The sequence below is a fragment of the Empidonax traillii genome, unplaced genomic scaffold (assembly GCF_003031625.1).
Source record: "Empidonax traillii isolate 1590-97213 ecotype Southwest subspecies unplaced genomic scaffold, ASM303162v1 scaffold117:size1203958, whole genome shotgun sequence".
Classification (NCBI taxonomy): Eukaryota; Metazoa; Chordata; class Aves; order Passeriformes; family Tyrannidae; genus Empidonax; species Empidonax traillii.
The window spans coordinates 22,240-36,857 of NW_020955310.1; the positions used below are offsets into that span (position 1 = coordinate 22,240).

Consider the following 14,618-nt stretch of genomic DNA (forward strand, 5'->3'; position numbering starts at 1 on the left):
TATCACATAAAGGTGTTTAATAACTTTGTTAATTAACCTAAGCTATTGGAAAGAGGTAAAAGAGATGACATTTCTTTATGGTGATAATGACTGCCTTGAATTTTTTTGAATATTGAGATACTTTGAACATTTTGGTAAGCCAGCTTTCTGTTAGTGCTAAGAGCTCAGAGCTCATTTTTAGAGGCAATATTTTCTAAGCATAACTTGATGAAAACAAAACTAAACTAACTAAAGACTGTTTTCCAAGCCATCATAATGTAAAGGAAAATAATTATACTCCCCTCAAACTCAAACAAACAAAAAGTAACAACATTAAAAAGCCCAGCCCTAAAAACTAGATCTAACTATTCCAAAATGTAATCATGTTAGCCAGGTATGACTTCATTTTTTTTGTTTGTCTTGTAAGACAAATTTATATCTATTAAGCAATACAGTTATACTTTTCAAACAATGAGCAGATATAACTAAGCCTTGTTCTTGCTCTATCATTTTGATCATACATTTCCAGTGCTGGTCTGTGTTAGGAAGCAGCCTGTGAAAACAGTGAGTTTTACCATTTCTTAATTACACAACCGTGGGGTTTTGACACATATATTTTTCTATTTTCAATAAATTTCCATGTCTTTTTTGTATTAATAACATAGGATCTTCAATTTTAAGTTCATATTTACAAAATATTTCCCCAGAATCTTTATACATGAATATAGGGAATATTGTCTTCCCTTGTTTCTCTGGAAAGAAGAGGGTGTTTTGCAACATGAAGACTTCGTCATCACTGGTTTTGGGGGGCATATTTTTCCTTGCCAGCAGGGAAAGATTTCACTGTGAGCAGCCTTTTTGTAGGGAGGTAGAGTTACTGCAAAGAAATCTGTTGCTGTCAGAAAGGACAGATGTCAAGATATCTGACAGAAAGAAAATCTGCAATTTGTTCCCTTTTTTAGATTTCCCAAGCAGTTAACTGCAGACATGTCTTCCTACTGAAGAGGGATAGAAGTCAAAGAGTTTTTGCCACTGTCATTTCATCAGCGCCAAAGAAATAAAAACCAAACAGATACTAATTCATCTGTCAATAATGGCGACAAAAGTGTTATTACAAAACTCACCTGGCACGGTAGATCTTGGGGGAATTATTTGAATTTACAAATAATTGGTTCTAGAATATGCTTAGACTATTCTTAACGTAAAATGAAAATGTTTAGTTTTTCTGATGTATTAACATAATTTTCAACATTATAAAAGAAAGTGTCCCTCATTAGTAGCTGGATTGCACCAAGGAAATAATTGCATGAGTACAAAGTGTTTCTAGTCTGTTCTGGAAGCATAACTATTGCTCAATGTTTCAGTGTGGCTCAAACACACAATTGCTTCATGTCTTCCAAGAAGACTTCATTTTGGGATACAAGCCACATAAGGAAGATGTGGAAGGGAAGGAAACTGAGATATTTTTCCAGCCATCACAAGGTATAGTGTTAACTATAACTAAAATGAATTAAGTAGGTACCAAAAATGTTCTTAAAGAATACTGAAATCTAGCTAGCATGTGCTAATTTACTTTTAAGTGAGAATCTGTACAATTCAGTAAAATGGCTGGTTTGTGTTGTTCATATGAACAGTAAGTGCTGTATGTTTTATACAAAAATGTGAACAAAATAGAACAGAAGCATATTTTCTGCATCAATCTGTAGTTCCAGATCATGATGGGAATATATCTGACTTTCAAGTTAATGCAGTAGAAAGTTACTGGGTAATTTGGCTATAGACTTAAAACTTTGAAAGAAAAAGGAAGGAAGCAGGCAGTTGAAAAGAGTCTTTACAATCTGGGAAAATAATTCAAACTGACTGGGAAGGCATATCTAACAAATTAGATTTGTCACTAGTACTCAGATTGTCTTGTAAGTCAGTATCTATTTTTGTAATTCTTCTGTAGCCATAAGCAAACAAAATGTCAATTAAAGCATATGACTAATGGTACTGTTTGAATGTTTTGGTTTATAATCAATTTCTTTCAAAGATGAAAATTTATTTATTTATTTAGTGTTAACAGTTTTTAGATAATCCTTTGTTTTAGAAAAAATATTTAGGTTGAATGTAAATTTCATGACAGTGGTAATATGTTTCAATTACAGGGTATCGTCCACCACCTTTCTCAGAGAAGTTCTACCTTGTAGTAATTGAAAAAGACAGCAATGGCTGTTCTGTTCTTCAAATGTGGCATCTTCATCTCAAATCTGTGCAAGCCTGTTTAGGTGAGCGACTGTAATATTCTTAGAGACATTTCTTTCATATTATTTCAAATAAAACTTAAAGTTTGATGGTTTATTTTAAAACAATTAATCAAGGTAGTAGAAGCAATAAGATTCCTTACAAACATTGGTTGCATTCTATGCCAACGGCAATATAAAAATTTGTTCATGGAGTGAGTAATGTACTTAAGCACTTAAATCTTTATTTCACGCTATCAGTATGCAATAAAACTGACACTGCCTGCACACATCATATAATCTTCTGTGTAACTTGAGCACCTATACAAACAAATAATTTTGATTATAGGATATTCATGCCTTGCCCTTACAGACAATTTTTTAACACTGTTGGCTTTCTTTTTATATAGCAAAACCAACTGAAGCATCTTCATCAGATAATAAGCTTAGTGTACCTGAGCAAAAGACTGTGGATTCTTCTCCAGATGTATCACCTGGCATAAGTCCCATTCCACGATCTTCATCAATTGCTAATCTTCAGACTGCTAGCAAACTCATCCTGAGCTCAAGACTTGTGTATAGCCAACCTCTGGATCTTCCTGTTGGTGTAGAAGTAGTGAGAGCAACTCCTTCAGCAGGTAACTTTAACATTTCGTTCTATCCAATTGGTCCAGTGATTTACCTCCTAGTTCATAGGATTGCATCTCCCCAGTGTATCACATTCTGAGTTACTGATACAGGAAATGCAGGACTAAAAAGGTGCTTTCAAATCATCGTGCCCATGTCATGTTCCTCTTCCATAAAGGTATCAAAACCCCATAGGAGAGCTATTCTTGAAACTTACTGCTCTAATAATTGAAAATGTAACTTTTAAGCTTACTTTATTAATGAACAATTTATACCTGCTTGTTCATTTGTTGGCATTACTATGTTTGTTATGTAGTGCTTTTTTTCACCTGATGCACCTACAGCTTCTGTTTGTCTGTCTTTCTGTCTCTCCTGTTGTGTTTTTTTTCCCTTTCCCTCTTAGGTTTCACTTTGGTAGGCTATATAAACCTAATCTTAACATCCTTAATCTAATCTGATTAAGGCTTTGTATTCCTTTCATTGTTCAGTTCCAGTTTATCGTCTTTGAATAGTGACCAAAAATGCAGACGATTAAGCATTGTTCAAGCTGCAAGACTGTTACCAGCCTTAATGTTATTTGCCCTTACCCAACTCCAAATTAAAAAAATAATACCAGGTTGTAAGATCTCTAGCAGTAGGTAGACATTGTTATATCTGCCTTAGTCATGCATGCATCCTACTATATATTACTAAAAGCAAATGTGTCTGTTCTAACTTCAGGTCACCTGAGTTCTTCATCAATATACCCAGTCTGCCTTGCACCTTATTTGATAGTAACATCGTGTTCAGACAACAAAGTGCGGTTCTGGAGATGCTCTGTAGAGACAGACCTGAACAGCAACAGTGAAGAAAAGGAAACATACCACTGGAGAAAATGGCCTTTGATGAACGATGAAGGAGAAGACAACAGCAGCACAGTGAGCTTAGTAGGAAGGCCGGTTGCTGTGAGCTGTTCTTACACAGGACGTCTTGCAGTAGCCTACAAACAGCCCATACAGCATAATGGCTTTGTTTCCAAAGAATTTTCCATGCATGTTTGTATACTTGAATGTGAGTCTACAGGAGGATCAGAATGGGTTTTGGAACAAACAATTCATCTGGATGATTTGGTTAAAGTTGGAAGTGTACTTGATTCAAGGATCAGCGTAGATAGTAATTTATTTGTTTACAGTAAATCAGATGCGTTTTTGAATAAAGACAGATACCTGGTGCCCAGTATCAAGCATTTGGTGCATTTGGACTGGGTTTCAAAAGAAGATGGTTCGCATATACTGACAGTTGGAGTTGGTGCCAACATCTTCATGTACGGAAGACTTTCGGGAATTGTAACAGATCAAACAAGCAGCAAAGAGGGAGTAGCTGTCATTACCTTGCCGCTGGGTGGGAGCATAAAACAAGGTGTAAAGTCAAAGTGGGTGTTGCTTAGGTCCATTGATTTAGTATCATCTGTGGATGGCACTCCTTCACTGCCTGTTTCCTTGTCCTGGGTGAGAGATGGCATCCTGGTAGTGGGAATGGACTGTGAAATGCACGTTTATGCCCAGTGGAAACACGCTGTCAAGTTTGGTGATGGAGAAAGTGACGTTTTTGCTGCTGAAGACTCAGCAACACAAGATCCACTTAAAACAAGCTTGATAATGAAGAAGACCAGTGTAATAGATGGGGCAGGTGTTGTGGATGATGTTTTTGGCACTCCAACAGTAATTCAGGATGGAGGCCTCTTTGAAGCTGCTCATGTTCTTTCACCTACTCTACCCCAGTATCATCCAACCCAGTTGTTAGAACTTATGGATCTGGGTAAAGTTCGCCGAGCCAAAGCCATTCTATCCCATCTCGTTAAATGTATCGCGGGAGAAGTTGCAATAGTTAAAGACGCAGAAGCTGGAGAAGGGACAGGTCCTAAACGCCATCTGTCTCGCACCATCAGCGTCAGTGGCAGTACTGCAAAGGACACCATCACTGCTGGGAAAGATGGTACTCGAGACTACACCGAGATAGACTCGATTCCCCCACTGCCACTGTATGCACTGCTGGCTGCAGATCAGGATGCCACCTATGTGTCTGAAGAAACTTCTAAAATACCTCAGGGCTCTGAAGACCAGGCTAAGAGAAAAACAGAGGATCAGTATTCGGATCTATTCCAGATTCAACCTATTACAACTGAAGACTTTATAGATTTTGAACCTGAAAAGAGGGAGAGTAAATCCAAAGTTATTAATCTGTCACAGTACGGTCCAACTTACTTTGGCCGAGAACACGCGAGTGTCCTTTCAAGCCACCTGATGCACTCAAGTCTGCCAGGGCTCACTCGACTGGAGCAGATGTTCCTTGTAGCTTTGGCAGACACTGTGGCCACAACGAGCACTGAACTAGATGAGAACAGAGATAAAAATTACTCAGGTTAGTAACTAACATTGTTGAATTAACATTCCTGTTCTTCTCAGCAAAAGTAAACTTAGTCCTTGGGTATTTGGGGATAACAAAGCTGAAATCTGGCTCAGTTATTCAGACTAGATACAGTAAGAAAGAAAATAAAATATGAATTTCTACTTATATTTCATGCATAATAAATAACTTGTGGTTCAGGTTCTTGGCAAGCTTAGAAACATACATTCCTCACACACTATATATGATAAATTGTATATATGTCTCTTGTAGTTCAAAAGTCAGTATTTTGTATTTCACAGGAAGAGATACCTTAGATGAATGTGGCTTACGATACTTGTTGGCGATGCGCTTGCACACTTGCCTTCTGACATCGCTGCCACCTCTGTACAGAGTTCAGCTGCTTCACCAAGGTAATCCTTAGAGAAAATATTGATTCCATTTGATCCCCTTGAGCTGACAGGCTCTGGTTATGTTTTATTTATAATATATTTTTATTATCTGCATATTAATTTTCCATTTGATTAAGGCCATTACCTTGCAAAGGCTTAGTACAGGCTTCCCTACATGCACTGTAATAGCAAAAAAAGTATAACTTTATAGCAGGTGCTGGCCTATTCAGTTTGAGGCATAAGTTCTCCAACCAGATAAAATACAGATTGTATATGTAATTCGTTGTTTCTGCTGGAGGAATTAACATTCCTTTACATGAGCTTGGCTTTATCTTACCTTAGAGATTGTTTTATTATTTTCATCACAGCAATTTTTTCCCTTGCTCAATATGAGTAAATCCTGTTGTAAAATACAGGAAAGAAAAGTAGTTACCACCTAAAAAGCAGAGACAAAGGTTTCTGGCCCAGAATGGGTCTGTTTCTGTGATAACAGAATGCTTTTCCTTCAGTCTTTCAACTAAGTTTAGAACATTTTTAAATGAGGTGCTGGAAGGTTACAAAAGAAGTGCTGATGAGAGGACATCCCCAACAAGCAGAAAAGATATTTCAGCTGTTCCTTTAACAGCTCTAGTTCCTGTTGAAGGAAACAGTCTCTCTCAGCTCTACACAACTCTTGGGCTGGAGATCCCATTTTTCATCTCTGACATATTCCATTTGCTTATTAACAAGTCAGTCTTCTCAAAGCTATTGGTTTGTTTTATTGCTTAGGCCTGTCTACTTGCCATTTTGCATGGGCTTTTCATTCTGAGGCTGAGGAGGAGCTGATCAATATGATTCCTGCTATCCAGAAGGGAGACCCACAGTGGTCTGAATTAAGAGCCATGGGTATCGGTTGGTGGGTCAGGAATATCAACACGCTCCGAAGGTGCATTGAGAAGGTACTTTTTATTTCTCACACATTCTCCTTACATGCTGTTAGTTGTGCCTTCACAGGTGTGCATGGTGAGTTGTTTAAGCAGGTTCCTTTGTACTCCAGTCCAGCCAGGAGACTGCATAATTAGTTTTTCCAAGCCAGCTGATGTTGGCAGTCCTGCCTTACAAGTGTCATTATTCAGTAGTAAGATACAATTCAACTGATCTTGGGAAAAACCATTTTTGAAACACCTAAATTCTCTCCCCCATGTATTTTATAATATATTAAAAATCATATTAAGTACTCTATTCCAAGAAAAATCTTGCTTTCAGGTATGAGACAGTCTACAGATTTAAACAGGTAATAATGCTTTCAGTTCAGCAGTAGGTTTTCTGTAAGAAATATATTTATCTAAAAATATTAGTCAATAAAAACCTATATAAAGGATTTTTTGCAAGCATTGTATTGTTTATAATGGAGTACTATAGAATATAAAATAACTGAACTGCAAATAAATGCAGATTTTACTCTTCTGAAGAGTTACAAAATTACTGTTTTATGGCAATGTATACCTATATTATGTAAAACCAAAATAACACTAAATCTCATTTGCATGCAGAGTTTTCTTATGAGAGGTCCAAAATGGATAAAGTGCAATATATTTTTGAAATAATAGCTACATCTGCTTCCCATAGCTACCAGCAAAATTTAAATCTCATTAAATAATACAGATTTCAGCTTTCTTATAACATGAAATGTGATGGATTTGTATAATTACTACATTTGCTTTGAATTACAACAAGAAATGCAGTCTTTAAAATGTCTGTGGAACAGTACGTACTACTCTATTAAATTTCCAAGTCATCTAATGTAAAAAATACATTTTTCAAGTTACAGGAAATCAAAGAATCCAGGAGCAAAACAATTATCCTAGTACTCCAAATCAAATGCAATTACATCTGAATTCTATATAAAACCCAAACTTTTCATTAAGCAAATACTGTTATTAGCTTAAGTATTTTTAAATAATGGATTGCCAGATGAATTTCACCTAATAGTATTAGTTACTGTAACACTTTTAAAGAAAATATTTTTTATTTGCACATTCATAATATCCCACTATTGCTCTCTGCAATAGTGCTGGTTTTCTGACTCTTAAAAGCACTTACAGTAAAGAGCTCTGTTACATATGAATAAAACATCCTCACAGAAGTTACTTTGTTGGTTTGTAGAGATAATACAGTCACTAAACCATCCTCCCTGAACACAGGTTATGTAGCTAAAAGGGAGCCTTTTATATTTCCATTAATAATAGTAGGCTTTGTTTACTACAGGTTGCAAAAGCTTCATTCCAGAGGAACAATGATGCTTTAGATGCTGCACTTTTTTACCTTGCTATGAAGAAAAAGGCAGTGGTGTGGGGTCTGTTCAGGTGAGTTCTGCTAACTGTAAGTTTGATAAATCTTAATTGAACCAGGAATGCAAAGCAGAATTCATTCAAGATTACAGTTTAATTTCAAGTAATGTTGCTCAAGTGATAGTATGCTAAGGTTATATAATAAATAGCTGTATACATTGCATTTCTCCATACAGGTCCCAGCATGATGAAAAGATGACTGCCTTTTTCAGCCACAACTTCAATGAAGATCGATGGCGTAAAGCTGCTTTAAAAAATGCTTTTGCTTTGTTGGGAAAACAACGTTTTGAGCAGTCAGCTGCATTTTTCTTGCTAGCAGGTTCACTAAAAGATGCTATAGAGGTATCTGCTTTTGAGAAATTAAGTTTCAGTTTCTAATTTGACCTATGTAACTGCATCCTTGCAAGCTGTTCTCTGATAAAGTTTTCACAAATTGTGGCAGCGCAAAGTGGGATGGTATGTCCACACAGGACCCCCTTGTGCCCTGCAGACATACCATTTACCTCCACACTACTGTGAAAAGCATCATGGAAGCTGATCTGAAGGCCAGAATAATTGTTCAGATACATCAGTGCTCAGTGGAAGCACTCTTGGTCAATACTCACCAGTATTGACCCTTCTGGCAAAACTCTGATCAGCACAGTTAAGCTGTACCAGTGTGTTCAGCCTCCAGCTATTCTGCATGACCTATTGATACTACATTAAGTAAAAAAAGAAGTCAAGAGTTCTCTTGAAGCAGCCCTGGGATCCCTTTTCAGCGGAGCTGTGATGTTCCTTGCCCCAAGGGAGATGGGAGCTGTAACCAGGATCACAAGCTAAGCAGTATCTCTCAGGAGAGTAAGGGAATTAGAGAACCTTTAGTTATCCTGACTGTTTCTATAAAGTATGTTTGTCTTCACTGGAGAATGTATTTTCCTCTGAGATGTAATTCTGCACACAAGACAGAATGAAAAATATCTTACCAGTGATGTAATAACATTAAAGTTGGAGGGTAGAATTATACTACTAGATAGCTTAAAAACAGACATTTTTACTTCTGCCATATTAATTTTTTACATGCTGATGTACCACTATGCATATCACAATTCCTGAAATAGAGAAAAGTACACTTCTTTCCAAACAGAAGGAAATACCTTACTTGGATATAGATTACTTGAAACATTTTTGACCCAAAGATTAATTTATACTTTAAAGAACAGATATGATTGAAAAAAAAAATTCTGTTATGTAAACATATATTGCTATTCCCTTCATTTTATAGAACTACCTTTTCCTTATAAAACAACCTTTTTTCCCCTGCCTGTCATAGGTGTGCCTTGAGAAAATGGAAGACATCCAGCTGGCTATGGTCATTGCTCGTCTGTATGAATCAGAGTTTGAAACCTCTGTCACATACACCTCCATCCTTTATGAAAAGATTTTGGGTTGTCAGAAGGATGGAACTGGGTTCAGCTGTACTAAACTGCATCCTGATCCATTTCTGAGAAGCATTGCATACTGGATAATGAAAGATTACACACGAGCACTGGATACCTTATTGGAACAAACACCTAAAGATGATGATGAAAACCCAGGTAAGCAATAACATTAGTCTGATGGGACAAACTCACTAAGAAAGAGAAGGAGAAATGCTAAAAAACATATAAAAATCTTTTTCCAATTTTTTCTGAGGATTCCCTCCAACCCACTAACACCAAACTTAGTTCCTGCTGTCAGCTTAGCTCAGGAGGATTGTCTTTGTGGGATACTTCCTTACAATACTTCTCTAGTACTGAATGCTCTCTGGTCTTTATTCCAGTGGACTTATGTTCTTGCCTCTAGGAATTAACACTATTCTAGCAGGATTTCCTATCCCATCTCTTCAAGATTGATGTTAACCTGACAGGTGTCTACATAGGTTTCATATTGCCTTTCTTGGGGACATCTCTACCTGACTGATAATCTCAGCTGTATGTAGGTTTGAATGCAATATAACAGTGAGGTAAATGAGAGGATTTAGTATCTTTCTACTCATTCAGCTCATACCTTTAATCTTTTGTGGGGAATAAGTAAATCTTTCATTTTATTTTGGTAACTAGACCCAAAACTGTCTTTGTTCATGTGTTTTGACAAACATCTAATGCGGGAAACACTGCAAAACAAAATAATAACATTTTAAAGCCATTTTCAAAAGATGTCTTATCTGTTTAATTCCTTAGTTATTGTCAAATCATGCAACCCTGTGGTATTCAGTTTTTACAATTATCTTCGGACCCATCCTTTGCTCATCAGAAGATACTTCAGCTCACCAGAAGGAACCTTGGCCACCTTAGGTCTGACAACTGAGAAAAGCTTTGTGGATAAAATTAATCTTATAGAAAGAAAATTATTCTTCACTACTGCAAATGCTCATTTCAAAGTGGGCTGCCCCGTGCTAGCTCTCGAAGTTCTTTCCAAAATTCCAAAAGTAAGAAAAAAGTCTACTGTAGATGCAGAAAAAGATTCATCCACTCCTTCAATACAGGATGGTGTTTCAGATTCCAAAGCCCTACAGAATGGTGCTGGAATTGGTGATATAGACTGGTCAAAGCCCATTTCAACTTCCTTTGCTTTGGATAGTACTGCTGAGTCTTCAGCACAATTTGACTGGAGTCAACCAGCAGTAAAATTTGATGATGAGCCCCTTACTCTTGATTGGGGTGAAGACAAAAATGGGTCAGATGAAGAGGACAAGGATGTTGGTTTAACAATGAAAAAATCCGATTCTAAGAGTGGAGAAGACGAGAGAACCCCAGACACCAGCATGGCCCAAACACCACATGGGGAGGTTTCTGATGCAGGAGACACTGAGGTTGATGTTATTGCTGAACAACTGAAGTTCAGAGCCTGTTTGAAGATCCTTATGACCGAACTGAGGACTTTGGCTACGGGTTACGAAGTGGACGGAGGAAAGCTCAGGTTTCAGCTGTACAACTGGCTTGAAAAAGAGATTGCTGCTATGCATGAAATATGCAACCATGATGCAGGGGACAAAGACTATTGTAAAGCCTATACCAAAGTAAGTGGGGATCTACTTGACCACGAAGATATTATGGATAAGCCAGATATTGGTTCCTATGAACGGCACCAGATAGAGAGACGGAGGTTACAGGCAAAACGAGAACATGCAGAACGAAGGAAGTGGTGGCTGCAGAAGAATCAAGCTCTGCTGAGAGTCTTTCTAAGTTATTGTAGTCTTCATGGGGCACAAGGTGGAGGCTTAGCATCTGTAAGAATGGAGCTGAAGTTCTTGCTGCAAGAGTCACAGCAGGTAAAATAAATTCAACTAATTTCTATTCATGAATGTGAACAGTTCCAGACTGTCAGTTATGTCAAATGCCTAAGTTTGTGCCTAGATAGATGTTGCTTGTGTTCTGCAAGTCTAATGATCAAGGTCATTTTAATGTACTTGGAGAAAGAACTTTGTATTTAAGTGTGCTGCTGTTCCACATCCTGATTCCTTGGTTCTTAAGAACCTGTTACGTGACACTAAGGATCAGGCTACCTATGACTGTGGAATATAAAAGTTGCTGTTTATATTATAGTTGCAGCATTGTATCTGTGTTACAATGGCATAATTTTGGTCACAGTATTCCTGGTACCTATATAATAAATTAAATTCACAGTTACTGAAATATGATAAAATGTCATTCTCTGCACCTCTGCAAATCATGCAAGGGAGCTACAGGAAATGGGGTCTTAGCTGCAAAGTTCAACAAATAATATAAAGTCAGACAGGGTAGTGCTCTCTTTCATTATAGTGTGGCATTTTCTGCATTTATTTCATACCAAAAGAGATACTCTACAGCAAATGTTAATGACTAACCTGAGCTACAGCAGGTAATCTGATACTGGACAAGTAATTTAACATGCTCTAATCCTAGATTTCTCATATTTTAAATAGAAGTAATAGACAGCTGTTTTGGTGGTATTTGGCTTAGCAAGTACTTTTAAGAATAAAAAAAAGTTTGGTTCATTTCCCCTGTCTGTACTGAGTAGACAGCAGTGGGAGAGGATAAATAACCTGGGAAATATATTTCAGCTGTAAAATTATGTAAATAAATAAATTATGTAAATAAAAATGTAAAATTATGTCTATTTCTAAACTTATTTTTCTCAAAGCAATAATTTTAAATACAATCTTTTCTTTTAAACAGGAAACTACTGTAAAACAGCTTCAGTCTCCGCTTCCACTACCCACAACACTACCCTTGCTTTCTGCAAGCATAGCATCCACAAAAACTGTGATAGCTAATCCTGTGCTGTATTTAAACAACCACATTCATGATATTCTTTACACTATTGTGCAGATGAAATCACCACCACATCCTAATGTTGAAGATGTCAAGGTAATGAAAAGCTTTCAGGAGATGCTGAATGATTTTTTTTTTATAAAATGGGGAGTGAGCATGTGAAAAATTACATGTAATGTTTGAGTTAATTTTTCAGCACTTACCCTTTCACAATACTGACCTTCTCCTTTAAGTCTGGTGAACTGAACATGCTGGTTAACCACTTGCTTTCTGACATCTTTTTGGGTCTAGTTAGTTCCCTTTCATCCAAATTCTGGTTTTTCTCAGGAAACTATTCCAAATGCCAATGTTCACTGAAACACTGAATTCTTGGCTATTAAAGCAGCATGATCTGGAAGTTAACTATTTATTCTGATTGAATCCTGTAGGGAAACTAATGAAAGCAGAGATGAGACTGTAAGTTATAACATTCTATTAATATAGATACTATAAACCTTACTGTAGTGCAGATTTCCTCAACTGTACGAGGGTTTTTTACAGAGTTGTGGTGAAATACTTTATCTGACTGTGTACTCGGGGGTGAATAAATTCTATTCAGATTCTGTAAATACAGGAGTGGAAAAAGCCAGAGCATGAGACTAGGACACAGTTAATTAGCAAGAACCTAAAGCATTATTTTGTATATTTAATGAACATGATTACCAATCTAAATTAATTTGACTAAATGAAAGAATAGGAAAGTAAATGGGATGTTGCACTGCAAGGCAGTTAAGTTCTGAAACTGGAACCCAAGCTCATTTACTTCTCATTTTCTCTCCTCCATCTTGACTACTTCTCCATCCTGCATTATGCTACAGCAAGCATCTTTCTTACTCTAAAACTCATAAATTCTTAAAAGGCAATTCAGAAAGAAGAGCTGACACTTCCTAACTGCAAGACAACCATTAAAATAATTCATAGTTTTAATTTAAGACCTAATATTTGATTAAATGGAAAGATAGTAGGAAAAGATAAGAACAAACACAGGGTGAGTTTAAAAAAGTTTACTTTTTTAACAGTTTGACAGTACCATTTCCTTCATACTGTGGATTTCATTGAACTTTCCAAGAAATCCTTACATTTCTTCTGTTTAAGAACTGGAGTGTTTCTGTTGCATTGTGAGGCAAAAATGGAGTTATTCTTGTTACTCCTGGAGACTTATGGAAATTTACAAGCACATAACTGAGATAAAAAAAGAGATTTTTAGATGAAGTAATCATATAATTACACAAATTTTTGTATTTTATGCATATTAAGCAACTATTACTACATTGAACTGCAATGCTGTGTAGTACAGCTTCCAGGAACCATTCCATCAAATTCATTGTCATAACAGGACATACTTAATCACTCCTTCAGTGTGCTCATTTACTGTGGCTGTTCTGTATTAGAATCAAGTTAATTATCTGGACATAATATTAGAAGGTTTTGACTGCCATCAAATTATCTTGAACAAACAGTTGTGATTTTTCTAAGCAATACATTGTAAACCTAAAGTAACATTCAGTTACTATTTGTCGCACTTGGTTTAAAACTAGGACAGCCCTGCAGAACACGTTTCCAATGTTCTTTAAAAAGAATTGTCGTTTGCTCACATTTTATATAAAACTTGTAGCTTATTGGTTCTTTTTATTTTAGGTGTACACACTTCATTCTTTAGCAGCTTCACTTTCTGCATCCATTTACCAAGCACTATGTGACAGCCACAGCTACAGGTAAAGAGGGAAGTTTTCTTACAGTCTTACCTTTGCAGTATGCTTTGTGTATCCTAAATGGAAATTCTTCCTGCACGTGTCTAAAAAAGGGATTAAATGTTTGCATGTGGGTAAAGATATTTACACAGTTTACACATTGCTAGCTTTGATATGCACGATCAGTTTTACACAAATAACACCAACCATTCAGGTTTTGTCAATAAACAGTAGGCAAACCTGATGTCACTCTCACTTGGCACGCTCATTTTCTCATTAAAAAAAAATGTATTTATCTTTAGCAGTCAAACAGAAGCCAATCAATTTACTGGGATGGTTTACCAAGGACTGCTTTTGAGTGATCGCCGCAGGCTGAGGACAGAAAGTATTGAAGAGCACGCAACTCCAAACTCATCTCCTGCTCAGTGGCCTGGTGAGACAAATATAAGGGTTTTTTTTAGCACCACTGGACCAGCTCCACATTTCAGAATTACTTCACTGTCCTGTAATATGATGTTTCTGATTTAGTTCCCAAATTAATAGCAGCCTTTAACTTTTTCACTGATCAAAACTAGCTAAAATAAACTTTCTGTATGGCCAATATCTTGCTTGAAGAAGAAACTGTGATCTTTAGGATAAAGTCAGTGATCATTTGTCATTCTAAAATGTTTTCCTCCAGCCT

At 36.6% G+C, this 14,618-nt stretch overlaps 1 protein-coding gene across 4 annotated transcripts in view; it reads left to right on the forward strand.

The window, feature by feature from the left end:
- Window positions 1–14,618, forward strand: part of DMXL2 (Dmx like 2) — a 48,712-nt gene that overhangs the window by 20,395 nt on the left and 13,699 nt on the right. For 2 of the 4 annotated variants that reach the window (XM_027883011.1, XM_027883014.1), the window contains exons 15-27: window positions 1,344–1,461; window positions 2,127–2,246; window positions 2,612–2,839; window positions 3,549–5,228; window positions 5,516–5,626; window positions 6,374–6,543; window positions 7,853–7,950; window positions 8,112–8,277; window positions 9,245–9,509; window positions 10,134–11,224; window positions 12,111–12,302; window positions 13,884–13,960; window positions 14,239–14,369. In XM_027883011.1, the coding sequence (XP_027738812.1) occupies window positions 1,344–1,461; window positions 2,127–2,246; window positions 2,612–2,839; window positions 3,549–5,228; window positions 5,516–5,626; window positions 6,374–6,543; window positions 7,853–7,950; window positions 8,112–8,277; window positions 9,245–9,509; window positions 10,134–11,224; window positions 12,111–12,302; window positions 13,884–13,960; window positions 14,239–14,369 (4,447 nt within the window). The remainder of the gene's footprint in view (window positions 1–1,343; window positions 1,462–2,126; window positions 2,247–2,611; window positions 2,840–3,548; window positions 5,229–5,515; window positions 5,627–6,373; window positions 6,544–7,852; window positions 7,951–8,111; window positions 8,278–9,244; window positions 9,510–10,133; window positions 11,225–12,110; window positions 12,303–13,883; window positions 13,961–14,238; window positions 14,370–14,618) is intronic. The other 2 variants (XM_027883012.1, XM_027883015.1) reach the window with 1 other exon arrangement.